The sequence below is a fragment of the Hemitrygon akajei genome, chromosome 6 (assembly GCF_048418815.1).
Source record: "Hemitrygon akajei chromosome 6, sHemAka1.3, whole genome shotgun sequence".
In the NCBI taxonomy this organism is placed as follows: Eukaryota; Metazoa; Chordata; class Chondrichthyes; order Myliobatiformes; family Dasyatidae; genus Hemitrygon; species Hemitrygon akajei.
The window spans coordinates 151,835,161-151,857,238 of NC_133129.1; the positions used below are offsets into that span (position 1 = coordinate 151,835,161).

The 22,078-nt window shown below is 38.9% G+C and overlaps 1 protein-coding gene across 3 annotated transcripts in view; it reads right to left on the bottom strand.

Annotated features, from left to right (window-relative positions):
• Positions 1 to 22,078, bottom strand: part of sbf2 (SET binding factor 2) — a 521,046-nt gene that overhangs the window by 81,390 nt on the left and 417,578 nt on the right. For all 3 annotated transcript variants that reach the window (XM_073049581.1, XM_073049580.1, XM_073049579.1), the window contains 2 exons: positions 19,202 to 19,350; positions 18,070 to 18,268 (listed from right to left, as the gene is read on the bottom strand). In XM_073049581.1, the coding sequence (XP_072905682.1) occupies positions 18,070 to 18,268; positions 19,202 to 19,350 (348 nt within the window). The remainder of the gene's footprint in view (positions 1 to 18,069; positions 18,269 to 19,201; positions 19,351 to 22,078) is intronic.

Sequence of the window (22,078 nt, forward strand, 5' to 3'; positions counted from 1 at the left end):
GGTAAATTGGTTTTTTTGGAGCAGAGAGCACAGCCAGACAGTTACTGACTATTATTTCTAACAGTGAGTATTGCTGTGCAATCTGAAAGTGGACAGAAATCTTACCTATTGAAGGTGGATTCTGAAATTAAAAGAGCACCACAGCTGTTTCCAGGAGGCTATCATCTGATTTTAACAACTGCCCCAATTCATTTATCAGAGTTAAAAGTGTTTCTTTATCCCTGATAAAAGATACAGTATTATTTTAGTTCTAACATTATATTTGGATCAGTTTCATTTGCCAGCTATCAATACTTTGCACACTTTCTGTAAGTCCAATGTGAAAAATAAAACATAAATCCACTAGATGGCAGCATCAGGCCATTTGCTCAAGTTCCCAAAGCCCAGCTTAATAGAAAATACAAAGTCCTCAAATTTGTCAGCAGCAATGCTGATCAGTAAATTATTTTAGGTATCAGTGTTGCACCTAAATATTCAGCATGCTGATGCTGGAAGGCAATATCACACTATTAATGCTTTCTAGTATTGAAGGGATTCAGGTTTTCAGAAATGAATTGCATATCTCCTCACTTTTGTCAGCATTTGTGTGTAACAAAAACATAAAAATAATTTTAAAAGTTCTGCTAGTACTATGGACATCTTAAATTTCTACTAATTGCAAATCACTGAATATTAGGTTTGTTTTTTTTTTTAAAAAGTACGTCTGAATTCTCATTATTGGTATTTGGATGAAATGCTTAGACTTTTGCCACTTTCACAGGCAGTTTCTGAACTTAAAAAGATTGAAGCACGTCAGTTTACCAAGTTGGAAGTTGCCCAAATGCATGGTGTGGGATGGTGTTATTGCAGTATTTTGGTGGAAAGGGATGAGTATAGGTGAGGACACTTTGTAAACTGCCAACAAGGAACATCAAGGTGAAATTTTACACATAGATTTTGGTGGAAGCTGCTTGCTGCACCACACACACATTTCTGAGCATTAATTTCACAAAGATAATAAGGTGGTTAAGATTTAGCAAATTAAAATGTTTAGGCAAGAAAGAAGGTCATCAGTGTATAAACTTGGTGTGAAACTGCCAATCAGAAAAGTCGAATCACAATTTGAAGCTTCAAGTTTGCCAAGTTTTACTCTGGAAATGTTTTATTTGTGCCTGTAATATGAAAAAAGCAGACTGCCAAGAGACCATTGCAAATTACACAATGTGCTATTTGTAGGTATCAATGTATTCCATTTTCTGTTACCAAAGTTAAATATCAACAGAATAGTAGTAGTATGTAATGTGTGTGTGGCCTCATACACAGGGCAGTTTCAAATCTTCAGCCAATGAGCAGGTGACTTATTCCACAGCATTATTATATTTCAGCAACAACTACAGCAGATTGAAGATCTATTTCCAAACTCAAAGTGAAACACAATTATGACCATTTCTGGGATACTTAAAATCACTAAAGCAATTTGACAGGGCACTACAGAACGATTTATGTCTTCAAATGTTGCAAAGCTTGGAATACTGGGGAAATGAATCCATCTTGGGTCAAATTAGCTTTAATAGCACAGTGCTAGACAAGGACACAATCAGCAGTCTCACTTACTTTCTGTTGTTTGGCAACAGAACCCTCAGATTCCCTAACATGAGACACCCCTACCCTACAAAGTGCCAGCTTTAGAACAGTCAAATCACTACACCACTCCCCTTATAGCAGCACCCTGCAGGATACTAACTATAGCCAGTTTTCTGATGTTTGGTTTTGGATGCCATCTTGGAAAAGGTGTAATGGTTGTTTAGCTTCATTGTGAAGGACAAGTGACACTGGCATAATAGAACTGACTACATGTGCAATTTGTAATGACCATATACAGCATGCCTGTTCCAACACATTATAATTTTTGGGCCAGATTTTGCTGAGAGAGGATTGTTTCTTTTTTAAATTCACTCTTTTAGATATAGCTTGCAGTAAACTAGTCTGTATAATTCACTGATGTTGAAATTAGGAGTCAAAATCTCGAAAGAAAACACGTCTTTTTTATGTTATTGAGCAAAGTTGCGAGATATAAAGAAAATGTGACATTCTTAATCACCGAACAGATGTGAAAATAAATAAAAGATCATAATCATTTCACACTCTTGGCAGGCTAGTTGTTTTCCATTCTATTTTATACAACTTTAAAAAAACAATTTCAGTTATGTCATGTTTTTGGCCTACCTTATTTATGTCCAAGTTATTTTAAGGAAAGGTCATGCTACTTTCCATTACCAAACTTCCACTAGTTTGTCCCTAGACAATGAATGTCATGCACTTGTTAAAGGCAATATCCAAATAAATAAAATGCACATGTGGAGTATATTTGAGTACTGCAAAAGTGATGACCACATACACCAATTATTTCAGCACAGGCTTTTTCTTATCAAACTCAAGCTTCCATTGCCAGGTTTCTCAATGCATTTTTTTTCCAGCATATAGATCGCTGAACTAATATTTCCAAATCAAATTAACAGTAAAAAAAATCTTAAATTTCAGCTTCTCACTTCATCCCTCCTCCTGCACCCACCCACATTTCCTCTCTCTAGCTTCCCGATCACCTGCCAGCTTGTACTCCTTCCCCTTCTCCTTTGCTGATGAAGGATCTCAGCCCAAAACATTGACTATTTATTCCTCTCCATAGATGCCGCCTGACCTGCTGAGTTCCTCCAGCACTTTGTGCATGTTACTCTTTCTCTCTTTGGTAAGGTGTATGCTAACCCCATTTCTTTTGCAGCTGATGTTACCTAACTGCCGAGTACTTCCAGGATTTTAGAGTGATAGTGTCGTACAGTGATAGGGTTGTAACAGAGTTTATTAAAACAACTGTGGATGAGTGTGTCCCCACGAATTCATTCGGGGTTTACCCCAATCAGAAGCCCTGGATGAACTATGAAACCCAAAATCTGCTGAGGGCTGGATGAGGCTTTCAAGACTGGAGATGAAGAATGCTACAAGAGGTACAAGTATGATCTCTGGAAAGCCATCTCATAAGTGAAGTGGAGATTCTGGACTAGATTGGAATCAACGAGGGATGCTTGACAGCTGTGGCAGGGTTTGAATGCCATAGCCTCCTACAAAGTTAAATCTTGCGACATAGTGGACAGCAGAGCTTCACTTCCAGGTGAGCTCAATATCTTCTATGCTCATTTTAACCACAAGAACAAGGAGGAACCATTGCGCACACCCACATCTCCCGATGATCCATTGGTCTCAGTATCTGAAGATGAAGTGCAGGCTACCTTCAAGAGAGTGAATCCAAGGAAAGCATCCGGGCTGGATGGAGTATCTGGCCAAGTACTGAAGACCTGTGCTGACGAACTGGCTGAGCGGTGTAATAACAACCACCTTTCACTCAATGTCATCAAGACCAAGGAACTGATTATAGACTTCAGGAGAGGGAAACCAGAGGTCAATGAACCAGTAATCATCAGAAGATCAGTAACTTTAAATTCCTGGGTGTCACTATCTCAGAGGACCTGTCCTGGACCCATCATATAAATATAGTAATTTATAAATCAATATGTTATATTGACTGTCCTGTTGTACATACTATTTATTATAAATGACTATAAATTGCACATTTAGACAGAAACGTAACATAAAGATTTTTATTCCTCATGTATATGAAGGATGTAAGTAATAAAATCAATTCGATTCAATAATTGCAAAGAAAGCACAACAGTGCCTCTACTTCCTCAGGAGTCTGCAGAGATTTGGCATGTCATTAAAAACCTTGGCAAACTTCTATAGATATGTGATAGAAACTGTGCTGACTGGCTGCATTATGGCCTGGTATGGGAACACCAATGCCTTTGAGCAGAAAATCCTACAAAAGGTAGTGGATTTGGCCCAGTACATCATGGATAAAACCCTCTCAATCATTGAGCACATCTACATGAAACATTGCTGTAGAAAAGCAGCATCCATCATCAAAGATCCTCACCACCCAGGCCATGCTCTTTTCTTGCTGCTGCCATCAGGTAGAAGGTACAGGAGCCTCAGGACTCGCACTACCAGGTGCAAGAACAGTTACTACCCTTCAACCATCAGGCTCTTGAACAAAAGGGGATAACTTCTACTCCTGGTGTTGCCACAACCCATGGTCTCACTTTAAGGACTATTATCTTGTTATTTCATGCTCATTATTTATATTTGCATTTGCACAGTTTGGTGCCATTGATCTGGTTTACAGTTACTGTTCTATGGATTTGCTAAGTATGCCTGCAGATAAAGAATCTCAGGGTTGCATGTGGTGAAATGAGACTTTGATACAGCTTGAGAGCAGGTTCCTTTGCCCAAATGGTCCATGCCGACCAAAATAAGGTAAAACTAAAGTAACCCTTAGGAGACAATGATCGTAATATGATAGAATTCACCCTGCAGCTTGAGAAGGACAAGCTAAAATCGGATATATCAGTATTACTGTGGAATTAAAAGGAACTACAGAGGCACAAGAGGCCAAAGTTGATTGGAAGGGGACTTTAGCAGGGATGACAGCAGGACAACAATGGCTGGAGTTCCTGAGAGCAATACGGAAGGCACAGGAAGGATGCATCCCAATGATGAAGAGGTATTCTAAAGGGAAGATGAGGAAACCGTGGTTGACAAGAGAAGTCAAAGACAGTATAAAATCAAAAATGAGGGCATATAATATAGGAAAAATTAATGAGATGCAGAGGATTAGGAAGATTTTAAAAAATCACCAGAAGACAACTAAAAAGGGCATGAAGTGAAAAAAGATGAAATATAAAGATAAGCTAGCCAATAATATAAAAGAGTAAACGAAAAGTTTTTTTTCCCCCAGATATAAAGAGTAAAAGAGAGATGAAAGTTGGTATCCACCACTGGAAGTTGATGCCAGACAGGCAGTGATAGAGAATAAAGAAATAGCAGACGAACTTAATAAATATTTTGTGTCAGTCTTCACTGTAGAAGACATTAGCAGAATGCCAGTGCCAGGGTGCAGAAGTGATTGTTGTTGCTATTACTAAGGACAATGTGCTTGGGAAGCTGAAAAAGTCTGAAAGAGGGTAAGTCAGCTGACCAGACAGCTAACCCTTTTGCGTTTAACGTCAGTGTTACACTCAGCCCTGCTAGAGGTCCAGGCACAAGGCCAGGGGACACTGGGTGATTTACAGGAGGCTAATTAGAAGCTGCAGGGGCTAATCAAAGTGACCCACTGGAGGTTTTGCATAAGTGCAGACAGTAGAAAGGGGAGAACCCCTCTGTATTTGTAACCAGGTTATGGCTGGTTTTCTCAAGTGTTTATGGTCCTACTTTGGATAGGAGAAGTTTGACCCAGTGACAGATCAGTAACTGGCTAGGAACCTTGGTGTCGCACAGAACTGAGGAGAGCAAGTGTTAGAACTGTTTGATCCTGGTGACCCTACACACACTGAGGCATGGGTACTTAGGAAAATGATCAGAGCAGAGGAGAAAGAAGTGCAAGAGTTAGATTATAACTTCAGGAATACTCTAGAGGCAGACAAAGTATTTTCTCTTCAAGAAAATACACAGGATATTGTGTGGGGAAATGCAGGTCAGGACAGAAGACAGCAGAGAGATTGTAGGAGTGAAGTAACACAGCACTGGAATGCACTTTCAGCCAGTCAGGGGTAACCACCTCAGTACAGTACTCAAATCTGCTGCTTCAGCTGTGGAAATAATATGTGACATTATGCCCAGAACTCTACAGTTCATTCAATCTGAATCCTAACACAGATCAGAGATGGGAATTACAGAGAGGTCTGAATATGTCAGAATTTTGGTTGACTTGGGGGTGTCATGCTTCGAACTTGTTGAATGTTGTTTACTTGTGCATGATGTATAATTTACAGCATTTCATTATTTTAAGGTCTTAGAGTAACACATTCCCTCGGTTTTGTCAGATTGTAACTGAATATTTTGGCAATGGTTTAACCCTCAGAAACAAGAGATTTTCTACATTGGTTTAAAGTGTGAATGGTTTGTATGGTTAAAGGGTGCAAAATGTGACCACGTTTGAGTTTGCTTGAGAGAGTGTGTATCTGAGAGTGCAAGGGTTGTTTTAAGAGGTGGTGCCCTTAAGAGGTTGTATCAATGTGTTATTGTGTTGGGGCCCCCACCATGCAGAATTTTTTCTTCTTGGTTCTTTGGAAAATGTGTAAAAGTTTTTCATGGTGCGAATTAACTATTTGTTCTAAGTTTTGCAGATATTTACATAAGGTTCTGAAGGAAGAACAGTGCGAGCATGGATTTTTGTGTTTTGTCTGATTGGTCGAAGCATCACGGGATAAGGTGAGAGGGCAAATGTAAGGGTTTGAATGGGATCCAGGATCAGCCATGGTAAACTGGCGGAGCAGACTCAATGGGCTAAATAGACTAATTCTGCTCCTATGTCTTATGGACTACACCTCAGGATCTTGAAAGAGGTAGGCGAGAGATTGTGGAGGGATTAGTAATGACCTTTCAAGAATCACTAGATTCTTTCTGGAGGATTAGAAAGTTGCAAATGTCACTCCACTCTTTAAGAAGAGAGGGAGGCAGAAGAAAGGAAATTATAGGCCAGACAGCCTGGGTTAAATGGTTGGAAAGATGTTGGGGTCTATTATTAAGGATGAGGTTTTGGGGTACTTGGAGCCACATGACAAAACAGGCCCAAGTCAGCATGATTTCCTTCAGGGGAAATGTTCCCTGACATATAAATTGTAATTCTTTGAGGAAATAACAGGCAGGAAAGACAAAGGAAAGTCCATGGATGTTGTTCATTTGGATTTTCAGAAAACCTTTGGTGTTCTGCTGGCTCAGTGTTGGGACTGCTTCTTTTCATGTTGTATCTCAACATATTGGATGAAGGAATTGATTGCTTTGTGGCCAAGTTTGTGGATGATATAACAATAAGTGGAGTGGCAGGTAGCATTGAGGAAGCAGGGTGTCTGCAGAAGGACTTAGACAGATTGGGATAATGGGCAAATATAGTGGCAGATGGAATATAGTGTTGTGGTGTGCATAATCATGCACTTTCACAGAAGGAATAAAGGCGAGGACTATTTTCTAAATGGATACAAAAAAATCAAAAATCTGTGGTACAAAGGGACTTGGGAATCTTCATGCAGGATTCCCTAAAAGTTAACTTACAGGTTAAGATGGTGGTAAGGAAGGCAAATGTAATGTCAGCATTAATTTCGAGAGGACTAGAATACAAATGTCAGTTTGTAATGCTGAGACTTTATAAGACATTGGTCAGACAGCACTTGGACTACTGTGAGCAGTTTTGGGACCATTGTCTGAGAAAAGATGTGCTGGCCTTGGAGAGGGTCCCAGAGGATGTTCATGAGAATGATGCTGGAGTGAAAGGCTTAACGAAAGGATTAAGGAGTGTTTGTTGGCTCTGGGCCTGTATTCAGTGGAGTAAAGAAGAATGGCGGGGGGGGGGGGGGGGGAATCTAATTGAAATCTATCAAATATTGAAAAGCCTAGACAGGGTGGATGTGGAGAAGATGTTTAAGATGTTTCCTATAGTGGGGGAGTTTAACCACAGAGGGAACTGCCTCAGAATAGAGATGAGAAAAGATTTTTTATCCAGAGGATGGTGAATCTGTGAAATTCTTCTTCACATACTGTTGTACTGGTCAAGTCATTGGGTATATTTAAGGCAGAAGTTGATAGGTTCTTGATTAACTAAGGTGTCAAAGGTTACAAGAAAAGGCAAGAGAATGGGGTTGACAGGGAAAATAAATCAGCCATGATGGAATGGTGGAGCAAACTTGATGGGCCAAATAGCCTCATTGGCTCCTATATGTTACAGTCTTAAAATGGCCATGCAAGCTAGTCCTATTTTCCAGTGTTTAATCTTTAACTTTCTAAAACCTTTTCTATCCATGTAACATTTCTACCATTACAATATAAAATCAGGCTTCAACTCTGCTACACCTCCATTGGATATACAATGGAGTGGCATGGTAGTGTAGTGGTTAGCACAAAGCTTTACAATACAGGTGACCTGGGTTAAATTCCCGCTGCTGCCTGTAAGGAGTTTGTATGTTCTTGCCATGAGTGTGTGGGTCTCCTTCGGCTGCTCCAGTTTCCTCCCACAGTCCAAAGTTCAAGAGGTTAACTGGTCATTATAAATTGTCCTGTGATTAGGCGAGGATTAAATCGGGGGATTGAATTAGAATTAGAACTTATTTAAACATTACATCCACCCCACACCTGAGGGAGTAAAAGTCTTTGCGTTGTAATGTACAGAGATGTGAATTTAAAAGTCTAATGGCTTGAAGAAAGAAGCTCTCCAATAGCCTGTTATCTTGGCTGCAATGCTACAGTAGAATTTACTACACGGAAGCAGCTAAAAGAGTTTATGGTCAGGGTGACTGATGTCCCCGATGATCCTCCAGGCCTTCTTTCTGCACCTGTTGCTGTAAATGTCCTCAATGGAGGGAAGTTCACCTCCACAGATACACTAGGCTGTCCGTACCACTCACTATAGTGTCCAGTGATCAAGGTTGGTACAGTGCCCATACCAGGCAGTGATAGAGCCAGTCAGGATGCTCTCAATGGTGCCCCTGTAGAAGGTCTGAGGATTTGGGGGCCTGTGCTGAACTCCTTCAGTCACCTGAGGTGAAAGAGATGCTGTTGTGCATTTTTTTGCCAAAAAGCCAGTGTGTACAGTTCAGGTGAGATCATCGGTGATGTGTATATCGAGGAACTTGAAACTACTCACCCTCTCAACTGCAGACCCATTGATGTTGATTGGGCTGAGCCTGTCTCCATTCCTCCTGCAATCCACAATCAGCTCTTTTGTTTTGTGTACATGCAGGGAGAGGTTGTTATCCTGACACCATTGTGTCAGGGTATCAACCTCTCCTCTGCAGACTGTCTCATTTTCGTTAGAAATAAGGACAATCAAAGTCATGTCATCTGCGAATTTGATCAGCAGATTGGAACTGTGTGAGGCAGGACACAACCCTGGGTGATACCTGTATTGAGGGTCAGAGGTGAGGGAGCCCATCCTTACCACCTGTCGGCGATCCGATAGGAAGTCTAGGATCTAGCTACACAAGGTGGTGTGCAGGCCGAGGTCTCCCCTGTCAAGTCCAGAGGAAATTCTGGTTTGAATGCTGAACTGTAGTGCAGGTATCATGGCTTGAAGGGCAGGAAGTGCCTACTCCTTGCTGTATCTCAATCAATACAATGGTTCTGTATGTAATCATTTTCACAATGCTTCGTATTGTAATCAATACAAAGCATTGTGAAAATGATTACATACGATAGGATCCTGAACCAATATCATTTTTACCCTGAAGAGAACTGCTCGATTTAAAAGCTTTGGTTTCTATTACAAATTTTTCTGATAAACATGTTGTAGTAGGTAAAGTCATTTAAAATAAAGTGATTTTGGGACCTATATATGGGGTGAAAATGAAAGAAATCAAATCTATAAACCATTGGTGATGGGGTTGTAGCAAGCACATAATGCACATACACTAAGATGATGCCAGAAACGGACAGATATGAGGAAAGATCTGTGATGTGAGAATTACTGACACTGAATATTCTGAGGCAGGTATTTCAACAAATATGATAGGTTTTAAACAGATGAAATAGGGGGAAATTATTTCTTCTTGCTTGCAAAACAATACTTTGTCAATTTAAATTACAATTACAAAAGCAATAGCAAGAAGTTAGAAAAAATCTGTTAGGGAAGAGTTGGAAAAAAAACACTTCACCAGAAAGCAGTTGTGACAAGAAAGTAATATACTTTTTTTAACAAGATAAATATATTAAATATGAAGAAAGAGTGAGAGAAAATAATAAATTTGGATTTGTCTGGAGACAACCTGTCACAAATAAATAAAATTCTATTCTGTTAGCATCTGTTTTCTGTCATTCAGTAGAATTATAGTTTGAGCTGTGACAACCCCACATAAAAAAAAATTTAAGATCACTGATAGTCTCGGATAATATCCTAGAGGTAGTGATGTAGATTAACGCTCCAGAATTACCCGCAGTACTGGTCAAACTCTTCCAATAATGTCTATCTAATAACTCCCCTGCAAGGTTCTACAAATAACTCTTTATAAAATTGCATTCAAGGCTCATACAGTTTTTGAAGTATTCCTGTATGTCTAACAATGCCCTTAATTAAGTTAGGATTAACTTAAATAAATTACAGTGAATTGAAGGGAAGACCAACAGGGTAAATAATGCTTTTTACATGTAGAAATCTGCATACGTCAGAAAGCATATTTGACAAAACCAAGTATTTTTATACACTTCTGAAATTTCAAATCTTTTCTTGAAATTAAGTTTTCAACTAGAAACTCAACTGAACCAACCATATAAATACCACAGGAGCATAAACAGGTGAGTGAGTCATCTATTTTACTCCCCAAATAATCATACTTTGGTGTATTGCAATTCAATGCTCTAAACCAGGAATGTTACTAGTACAGCTTGTGCAGTCTGAGGCAGAAACAAGCAAATCTGGCCTCTAGCATTGGGAGGGAATGTGAGTGAGTGAGTGATTGAGTGAGAGAGAGTGAGGGAGAGAGAGAGAGTGAGAGAGAGTGAAAGAGAGGGAGAGTGAGGAAGAGTGGGGGAGGGAGAGAGAGGGAGAGATCAGAGACACTCGGGGCTGGAGCAGGTAAGTTAAACTAGCTTTGGCAGAAGTTGCACTTTCTGCAAGGTCTCAATTTAGACAGGCTTATAGCAGTTATATTCCCCACAAGTAATCTCAAATGTGCTTTGCACATTGAGTTCACTGCTTTGTGCCCATTGGCTTTTGTGCAAAAGGGAGGCAAACAAATGGAGAACCTTCATAATGAAATCCTGAACACATATAATAATGAGAAGTTTTCTTAAAACAGAAGTGCTAGATGAACCAGGAAATTCAGGGTTAGATTTGTGGTGTTCAAAACCACAAATCCAGAACTCTACCAGTCTTTTGTAAGGACAACATGAGAGTGAAAAGGTAATTCGTGCGAAATTAGAGACTATAGGATGCATAACAGCTGTGGCAGGGTTTGCATGCCATTTCTTACTGTAAGGTGAAAGGTAAAAACATAATGGCAGTGAAGCTTCCATCCCAGATGGGTTCAACACCTTTTATTCATGCTTTGAAAAGGAGAATAACACTACATCTATGTGAATCCCTGGAGCACCCAAGCACACCCGTGATACCTGGGCAGAGGCTAATGTCAGGTCATCCAGAGGGTAGGCACTGAAGGTGTAGCTTGCTGGGTAATGAAAACCTGTGCCTGAGAAAGGACTCGTACATATTGCAAATCATCTTGTGCCGTACTTGTCTACAGAGGACACAATCTCACTGGCTCTCCACTCTACTTGGGAGCAGCCAGATAACAAAATATACAAGCTTCTTAAACCTAAGCCTCTATACATTCGTCTGAATGTGGACTATTGATTTCCTTTTCAGGAAACAACATTTAGTAAAGATCAGTGAAAACATCTCCTCCTCACTGGCAATCAACACAGGCTCAACTCAAGGATGTATGCTTAGTGCACTGTTCTACTCCCTACACTCATGACTATGACACTACTGTTGGTAAAGTCTCAGATGGCAATGAGGTGACATTCAGGAGTCAGATGGATTGGCTGCCTGGGGAGCACTGCAACAACAACTTTGCACATCATCAGCAAACCAAGGAATTGACTGTGGACTTCAGGAGTGGGAGGGGGAGGGGAAAGGGGTTAGGGTTGGGAGAACAAGCAATACTCCTCGTTGAAGTCTCAGCAGTAGAAAGGGTGAGTAGCTTTTAGGTTACTGGGTCTCATTATCTTTGAGGATCTGTCCTGTGCCCAACACTTTGATGCAATCATGAAGAAGGCATGTTAATACTTTGCTTCATTAGGAGTTTTATGAAATTTTGTAGTTCAGAGACTCCTGCAAATGTCTATAGGTCTACAGCAGAGAGCACTCTGATTCTTGTGGTTTTCAATGCCATACCAAAATCTTCGCCCTATTTTAGACAGGGCCAAGGTTTTCAACATGTTGGCAGGGATGTTAGTGAATACTTGTCCGTCTTTGTCCATCTCTTGCCATGATAGAGCTCCGGAAAGTGTGTCTCGAGTTATATGGGTATATGCTGCTGCTCTTTAGAGCTATTTAAATGCAGTTAGTATCCTAATACTAGGAACGTTGCTCTGGAAGAGATTGTTAACATCTGTTCACCTCCTTTTCCAAAAGGATTTTTCAGAGATAACATTTGTAGTTTCTCCATGTCCTTTCTGTAGCTAATGGATGTCTCAGACATACACAGGATGGCAGGGGTCAGTGGTAGACCCAGAGCTTTCAATAGACAATGCTTCATAGAGATGTGACTCTTGAAATATGGGGAACCTGTTTTCCAAGGTCTTGATGTTGAACTTTATTGTTGAAGGGCAATGTAATACAACAGAAGCAGTCTGGTAGAGGACTTGTTTTGAGGATGCTATTGTAATGCCCTTTTTATTGTATGAAAGTGTTGATGATGAGCTGGAGTTGGCTTCCAGTCATGGTGAGGTAAAAGTTTCAAGTCACTACAGCATAAAGACCAAAATTACAGTGAGCTTGATTCTGCTGCAAAGGCAAGATAGGTTGGAGAGTTTTCAACTTAATAACTGCAAATATGATCTTGTAAAACTGCCAATGCAAAAGGTATAATGGGACCAGAAATCCCAAATTCCATTCAGGAGAACATTTTCAGCTAGCATGCAACTATAAAAAATGAGGCAATATAATTCTGGACTTAGTTTCAAGAAATGAAGCTGGAAGGGGAGCAGGAAATTCAGTGGGAAAGTAGTTGAAGTAACTGTAATTTAGTTAAACTACACAACTATGTATATGGTTTCTAAAATGGGGAAAGGGCAATTTTCATACCCTGAGAACTAGCTTAGTAAAAGTGAACCAAAACTAGCTATTTTATGACAGATCAGTCACAATTTGAGGAGGAGATTCAAAAGGATTTGGATAAACAATGCAAAAAGAAAGCAAAAGACCCTCAACGTGATAAAATTGTCTACGAGTTGACAATCTCTCAAATTCGGAAGGATAAAGACAAGCTGCTCAGTTGGGCATATGCCTAAAGGAAGAAAGATGAGCAACATAGAGGTTCAATGAGACCATGGGAGGGCACGTCTACAGAACCTTAAAAATAATATGGCAGGCTGCTAAAAATATATCGAGTTTACTTTCTTTTACTGGCTGTGACACAGAATGAAATGATGCATTGGAATTGTAAGCAGGGATTGATAGGCCAGAATTTGAGCACTGTGTACTGTTCTGGTCACTATATTATTGGAGAGATATGACTGCACTAAAAATGGTGTAGGAGAGATAAACGAGGCTGTTGTCAGGACTGGAGATTTTTAACTATAAAAGGAAAGACTGAATAGACTGTGGCTGTTTGTGGAGCAGAGGGGAGACAACTGAGCTATACAAGTTCATGCTGAGCTTAGCTATAGTAAATAAGAAGTGTCTATTTTCTTTACTTGCAGGTTGAAGTCCAGAGAGCAAGGATTAGCAAAAAGTTAACTTTCATGGTATTTATACCTTGGGTATGTATGCCTGGAACAATAAATGCAAAATCTTCAGACCATGCCACTCGGGAACTATTATTTTGTGACTATATGTGTGATCATAACTATATGTGCAGTGTGTTTCTGAATGCACTTTGTTTTGCATCTTGGCCCCAGAGGAACAATGTTTTGTTTAGCTGTATACATGTGTATAGTTGAATGACAATTAAACTTGAACCTGAACTTGAAATGAAACATTTCTATTTACAATCCACACGTATAAAATGGGAGAATGATCTCCTTCAATGGCTAAAATTTTCAGAGCATTGGAATCACTATAGAGCTTCCAAACATTTGACTGTTTGGCTCAGCACATGTCCAATGCCATATTCAAGTTTGCTGACGACACTGTCATAGGCCAAATAAAAAGTGGTGACGAATCAGCATGTAGAAGGGAGATTGACAATCTGGCTGAGTGATACCATAACAACAACCTCTTACTCAATATCAGCAAGACCAAGGAGCTGATTATTGATTTCAGGAGAAGGAAACGAGAGGTCCATAAGTTAGTCCTCATCAGAGAATTAGAGTTGGAGAGGGTAGGCAGCTTTAAATTTCTTGGTGCTATTATTTCGGCAGACCTGTCCTGGGATTAGCATGTAAGTGCAATTACGAAGAAAGCACGGCAGTGCCTCTACTTCCTTAGTTGTTTACGGAGAATCGACATGACATCTAAAACTTCGACAAACTTCTATAGATGTGTAGTGGAGAGTATATTCACTGGCTACGTCACAGTCTGGTATGGAAACAGAAACGTCATTGAACAGAAAAATCCTACAAAAAGTAGTGGATGTGTCCCAGTCCATCACAGGTAAAGCCCTCCATATCATTGAGCACATTTACATGAAATGCTGTCGCAGGAAAGCAGCATCCATCACCAGGGTTCTCCACTACCCAGGACGTGCTCTTTTCTCTCCTGCTGCCATCAGGAAGGAGGTACAGGAGCCTCATGACTCACACCACCAGGTTCAGTAACAGTTACCACCTCTCAGCCCTCGGGCTTTTGAACGAAAGGGGATAGCTTCATTTTCCCCATCGTTGAAATGTTCCCACAACCAATGGACTCACTTTTAAAGACTCCTCATTGCATGTTCTCGATATTTATTGCTCAGTTATGATTATTATTTCTTACTTTTTGTATTTGCACAGTTTGTTGTCTTCTGCACTCTGGTTGAAGGCCCAATTTGGGCAATCTTTCATCGATTGTATTATGGTTATTAGTCTATAGATTTACTGAGTATGCTAGCAGGAAAATGAATCTCAGGGTTGTTAATGGTGACATATGTACTTTGATAATAAATTTACTTTTGAATTTTGAAGCACTGTTCCAATGGATTGCTGTGTGTAAGTGAAGAATAAATTTGTTTTTTATTAGTTGGACATCCTGTAAAGTGGACTTGACTCCAGTGAGATGGAGGAAAAAGATGTGTTCATAAAATCAACATTAGTAAGCACCAATACATTGTTGGCACTACCCATAAAGAACATATAGCAAATCTGAATTCACTCCATATATTACAAAAACTAGCCCTCAAAATTAATCAAACAGCTGTACAAAATAGGAATATTATATAAGTTGAGGTACACTTGCTGAGAAACATTATTCCTATCTTAGTGTTTAAAAACAAAAATACAGTTTACTCTAATGGACACAAGATACACAAAACTTTTAACAGGTAAAGATATAGCTACTTGATTTGTTTCTATGTGATACCACCTGCAAAGATACATGCTACAAGTATCAAATAATCATTTAAAAATGTTAAGTGTGAAATATTTTTATTAGCTTGTCTTTGACAGAAGGATGTCCTAACTTTCTGACTCTGAATGTGAGGGCATCTTCTTACAACCAATATAAACCAAAAATAATTTTGTCATTTACTTTGTTGACTATGGTGGATGCTTATGTTTGCCTAAATAACAGCAGCAACTATTTCAAGAATACTTAATTGACTGTGGATGTATCAAGATTTGAAAGGTATCACAAAATAGATACAAAGACATAATAGAAATTATTTTATTTTCCATCAGCTCTAATAGTTATTTTCTTATCTCACTAATTCTCTAACTCAATTCCTGTTTTGATTCCCAAGCCTCATGCTTTCTTATTCCATAATTTCTTATTCCCTACTTTGTTTTTCACCTGGTATCTGCTAGAGATGGCTTGGTTGCTTGCTTTTCAGCCTCACCTGTCCTAGCCCAAGATCTTCTGATACAACTGATAGATGATAGAAATCTAAAAAGGATCACCTGTGTCATTCAATCTCTTGCAATAAAAGAAGTACCCAAGAAAACATCTTAACATTATTTGTTTTAAGTTATTGTCCATTTTCTAATTTGTGGTGACTAAGGTGATGGAAGTTGTCAAACAATGTCAGACCTGAAGAAACCTGACCTATGTTACTATCAATTAATAATTAAACACACTATCTTGAGTGGAAGTATGAAACAGCAGTTACAGGGGCTCTCAGGGTTTTGAAAGACTGACTTAAACAACCATAATTTACACAAATTTTCCCATAAATTTTTAAGCATTTTTCAAGATAGTAACACACAGAAAATGCTGGAGTAACTCAGCAGGCCAGGAAGCATCTATGGAAAAGAATACAACCAATATATCGGGCCGAGACTCTTCATCAGGAACTCAACAATAACAGCCACCATCATGCCTCCCAACAAGAGTGGTTCTTACTAATTCAACAGTGCAAAAACTATTTCAGACCCGGAGAGTCTCCCTGAGGAAATAAGATGATTATGCATGACATTCCTACAGAACCGCTACAAGGTGAAGGATATCAATCGACCCCTAAAAGGGCTGACAAAAAAACCCAGGAAACCTAACAATGAGGAGGAACTCGTCGCTACCTCCTGTCTTCCCTGTATTTCTAGGGTTTCTGGAAGGATCACCAGGATCCTGAAGGAATACCAGATTAATACCATCCACAAACCCGTAATGAAACTCAATTCACAGCTTCTGCGGGTCAAAGATGACCTGGGACTCAGGTTGGCTGGCATTTACAGGATTCCCTGTGAATGCACAGCAGCATATATTGGCCAGACTGGATACACAGTGGAAACCCGCATCAAGGAGCACAGGAGACGTATCTGTTGGGTTCCCCAGAGAAATCGGAGGTAGCAGGACACTACATTTGGAACAGCCATAGGATTGAGTTCGATGGCACAAAACTACTGTGCTGTGCCAATGGCTTTTGGGATTGCCTGCTAAAGGAAGCCATTGAAATAAAATAAAACTGGAGGAAAAGAATTTTAACAAAGGCAAAGGTCTCGCTCTAAGTAAGAACTGAAGTTTGAATGTAAACAAGGTGGGAGATCAGAAACCTGAATGGATGAGGAGTAACCAATCAGGATGGACAGAATACAGGGGTATAAATATCAGACTAGACCCAGGCATCATACATTGGTTGTAATCGGTTCCCGTATCTGGCTGGAAATCTGAGAAGAGCTTGTTTGTCAAGAGCTTATCTTCTTTCACTTATAACCTGTCATTTTCTCTTCTGCCTCCACAGAGAGGTAAATGGGCAATAAACAGAGGCACAAATCCAGGAGGAAGAGAAATGTCTTTTGTCCATGCCTCCACACAGATTAGTTACAATTCCAACACATAAAGTACCATATGCTTTTAAAACCACTACAACCTTAAAATAATTCAAAATGTATTGTCAAATCAAGAAAATAGGAATGGAAATATTATAAACTATAAATAATTATTTTGCATCAATTATTAATTTATAAAACCATAGATCATAAATCAGCTTTCATAAATTGTCTCTGTGCACATCTCAAAGCCAGATGAATCAGCCTGTTTTGTTACTACCAGCTGCTTCATTAACTTGAGTGCTGTGGCTTCTATTTAAATACACCTACTGGCCACTTTATTAGGTACACCTGCTTGTTAATGCATGTATCTAATCAGTCATTCATGTGGCAGCAACTAAATGCATAAAAGCATACAGACATGGTGAAGGTACTCAATTGTTTTTCAGACCAAACATCAGAATGGGGAAGAAGTTTGATCAAAGTGACTTTGATTGTGGAATAATTGTTGGTGCCAGACTGGGTGATTTGAGTATCTCAAAAACTGCTGATCTCCTGGGATATTTATGCACAACAATCTCTAGAGTTTACAGAGAATGATGCACAAAACAAAAAGCATCCAGTGAGCGGCAGTTCTGTGAGTCAAAATGCCTTAGTGATGAGAAATGTCAGAGGAAATTGGCTACACTAATTAACGCTGACAGGAAATGACAGTAACTCAAATAACGAAATATTAGAACAGTTGTACGCAGAAGAGCATCTCTGAATACACAACACGTCGAACCTCTCAGTAGATGTGCTGCAGTGACAGAAGACCATGAACATACACTTAGTGACCACTCCACTGAACATTATCAGTTTACTACCATCATTCTGATGAGTAACATGATTAACCTACTTACTAGTTAACGAAAAGATAAACATTAATATACAAACCTTCTGCACAGTAAATACATTCTATTGGCAGCAGTTATCCTGAAGTGTTCTGTCTTTGACCGAGATGAGCCTGCACCAATAGTTCCGAGACCCAAGCGTTGGTAGTCCCGAAAACATGCTCGTTCTACTAATTGTTCCATGGTTGACTTTTCTGAAGCTTTCAAAGTGCTGCTTGTGGGAAGTTCGCCATCATCTGAAGCTACAAAATGTGATAATACAAACAATATTAATAACAATGTGATGATCACAATATATTTACCATAGAGTTGGTTAATATTTTTTTAAAACAGTTGTGCAGATAATAATGGCATTTATCCTTTTTTTTCCTAGAATGGTCTGCAAGCATCTTCCTCATTTCAATTTTTTGCATGCAATTAGAATCAAAAATGAAGACTTAAAGCATCTTTGAAGTTTAGCATTTTAAGGTATTTTCATTACATTCAAATATTCAGTTAACATTCAATAGTATTTTGTAATGCCTGTTCAAAAGTGAAAAGTGGACATGAAAGTAAATAGAGCATTTAAATGCTGGTTGTAAATTGATTTTAAAATCCTTCATCACAACCATTTGAAATGCTGGAAAATGGACAAGCTAATCCTTGCCTCAAATAGTACATTCCTTGAAAAAAATATATCAATCAAATTTGTGTGGAGGAATCCTGCTTGCTGTGGGGTAGTGGAAAGGCTGCGTGACATTACCAGCTCCAAGCTAGTGTACATGCATTCACATTGACATCTGGGCATCATGAAGCAAAACTACCAATCTCATCCTCTGTCATTAATCTCAATGAATTATACTCTTAATTATATATTCTTTTCATATATAATCAGTACAACAATGGAAAGAGAGAGAGAGTTGATGGAGGGAATGTAATACAATGGAAGGTTAGCTTTGCATTGTGATTAATATCCAGCTTGAGGATGGCTGATTAGAGGTCCCATTCCAATAATCTGAACACATGGTCAAAAATTGCAATGGAATGTCACAGAATACAATTCTCTTATATTGCTACTAAGTTGTCAACATACTGGGTAACTAGCTGTGACAAAAACAGCATAAAACTTAAAATTTTTATTATTCCTCAAATAACTACTTTGATATCTATGCAGATTTTAGTAAACGTCATTTTACCTGAAACATCATCTTCCTCATTCCAGCCTGATCGATTACCTCTTTCATCTATTGCCAAAACCATTGGTTTCTTTTTCACTGTAGACTGACGACCTATGGTCATTTTTCCAGCCTTCTTTGCACTTCTTACAATATTCTTGGATAGTGTGCTAGTAATAAATCCCAGAAATGTCAATAAATACATTTTAAAGTGCAGATTTTGAATTCAGAATGGAAACAAATTATTTTTAGAAAACTTTGATAAGAAATGTCCAATTTTGGATATTATACACTGTAATAATAAAAAGAACGCAGACTATCTACATTATATGGATAAGGCAGTTGATGATTAAGCAGAAGCAATTTTTGTCCTAATTACTGTTGACCTCAAACAATTTTAGATCTTCTTTTAAAAAGGACATGCAACAGCTTGGTGCCATATTTATCCCGTTAAGACAGAAGATTGAGTCACAGCCTTTTCTCCGACAAGCAACACTTCCCACTGACGTATGAACTTGGGAATATGAAAGCACAGGAGTTAAATTATTAGAACAGAGGTCCAGAGGTATATATTAATAATCTAGATATATGCATTCAAAGCAGATAATTTTAAAATTATATTCCAGAATTCTAAAAATACTATCAATGCAGCCCTTTCTGATTAAGAATGAATAAATAATGAATATTTTTACATACAAATGAGCTCCTATAGTGTTATTAAATTTAAAAATCCGACGTTCATACATACATTTGTTCCTATGAATAGCATAACTAGTTTCCTCTCTCCCTCTTCATTTTTACTAATAGATTTTTCTTATCCGGCTTGCATGCTTGTCATGTCATCCATTACTATACTGTAGAAGTATCGCTACCTTACTGAGTATTCTTGTGTATTTTCTGACTTATGGAAAGAATTGACATAAGGATGTCCGTAAAAAGCAGCAACTTGTTTGTTGCCCAGGGTTAACCTATTATCATAATTGGGAATTATCAAATAATTCAAAAGACTCATTGCTGGTGTCTTTTAGGAATGGAAATTGTCCTTACCCCATTCTGATATACCGATGCCAGATTCACATCTATGCACCCTTGAGAAAAAGCCTAACCAGCAACACAATTCAAAGGCACAGTTTGATTTGAAGCAAATTGATTACCATTTATTTCTTTGCCTTATCACCATTTGAGAGCAAATCTGTGTTACAAAGTAAAGTGCACATATAGTAACTTATATAACGAAGGTTTAAAAAAAAAGACCCAAATTTTAAAAAGTGTAAGTTTTCTAACTGTTTTCATAGTTATTACCATTCTGGATAGGATGCTAAGAAAAACAAAGGTTCGCAGGAAAATAAGCTTTCTTAGTCTTTTAAGAACTATCAAATCAGATCATAGTAAGTTAATAGACCTTTCTAGCTTTCAATATTTGCTATCAAACTCTCAGGATTACATAACTTTGAATGAAAGAACCACATTGATTACTATTATCAGCTCTTCAATGCATTTGCTACAAGCAACAATGGTCTCTCCAGCTACAATGTATCCTTTTCTGTTCTCTTTTTATCCCCTTATTTACTTTCCTGCAATTTCTAGGTTCTAAACAGTTGCTTTACTCTTCATTCAAATCCTTTTACAAGGAGTCAGTGGCATTTTCCAAAATGTTCCTGAAATTTGTCAGTGCTCAAATGTTATACTAGCAATTCATAATTATTTTGAAGGAATATTAAAACTTCCCCAATTACAAACCCCACTTCCAGAAAAGTTGGGATAGTTTCCAAAATGCAATAAAAACAAAAATCTGTGATATGTTAATTCATGTGAACCTTTATTTAACTGACAAAAGTAAAAGAAAAGATTTTCAATAGTTTTACTGACCAACTTAATTGTATTTTGTAAATATACACAAATTTAGAATTTGATGGCTGCAACACACACAACAAAAGTTGGGACAGAGGCATGTTTACCATTGTGTTACATCACCTTTCCTTTTAATAACACTTTTTAATCATTTTGGAACTGAGGATACTAATTGTAGTAGATTTGCAATTGGAAATTTTGTCCATTCTTCCTTGATATAAGACTTCAGCTGCTCAACAGTCCGTGGTCTCCGTTGTCTGATTCTCCTCTTCATGATGTGCCATATATTTTCAATAAGAGATAGATCTGGACTGGCAGCAGGCCAGTCAAGCACACGCACTCTGTGTCTACAAAGCCACGTTGTTGTAGCCTGTGCAGAATGTGGTCTGGCATTGTCCTGCTGAAATAAGCATGGACGTCCCGGGAAGAGACGTTGCCTTGATGGCAACATAGGTCTCTCTAAAATCCTAATATACACCTCAGAGTCAATGGTACCTTCACATACATGCAACTCACCCATGCCGTGGGCACTGATGCACCCCCATACCATCACAGATGCTGGCTTTTGCACCTTTCGCTGATAACAATCAGGATGGTCATTCTCACCTTTGGCACGGAGAACTCAACGCCCGTTTTTTCCGAAAACTAGCTGAAATGTGGACTCATCTGACCACAGCACATGGTTCCAGTCTTTCGGTCCATCTGAGATGAGCTCGGGCCCAGAGAACTCGCCGGCGTTTCTGCATAGAGTTGATGTATGGCTTCCTCCTTGCATAATACAGTTTCAAGTTGCATTTCTGGATGCAGCGACGGACTGTGTTAAGTGACAATGGTTTTCCGAAATACTCCCGAGCCCAGGTGGCTATAATTGTCACAGCAGCATGACGGTCTCTTAGGCAGTGCTGCCTGAGGGCTCGAAGATCACGCGCATTCAACAGTGGTTTCCTACCTTGCCCTTTACACACTGAGATGTCTCTGAATTCTCTGAATCTTTTCACATTACGTACTGTAGATGTTGAAAGACCTAAATTCTCTGCAATCTTGCGT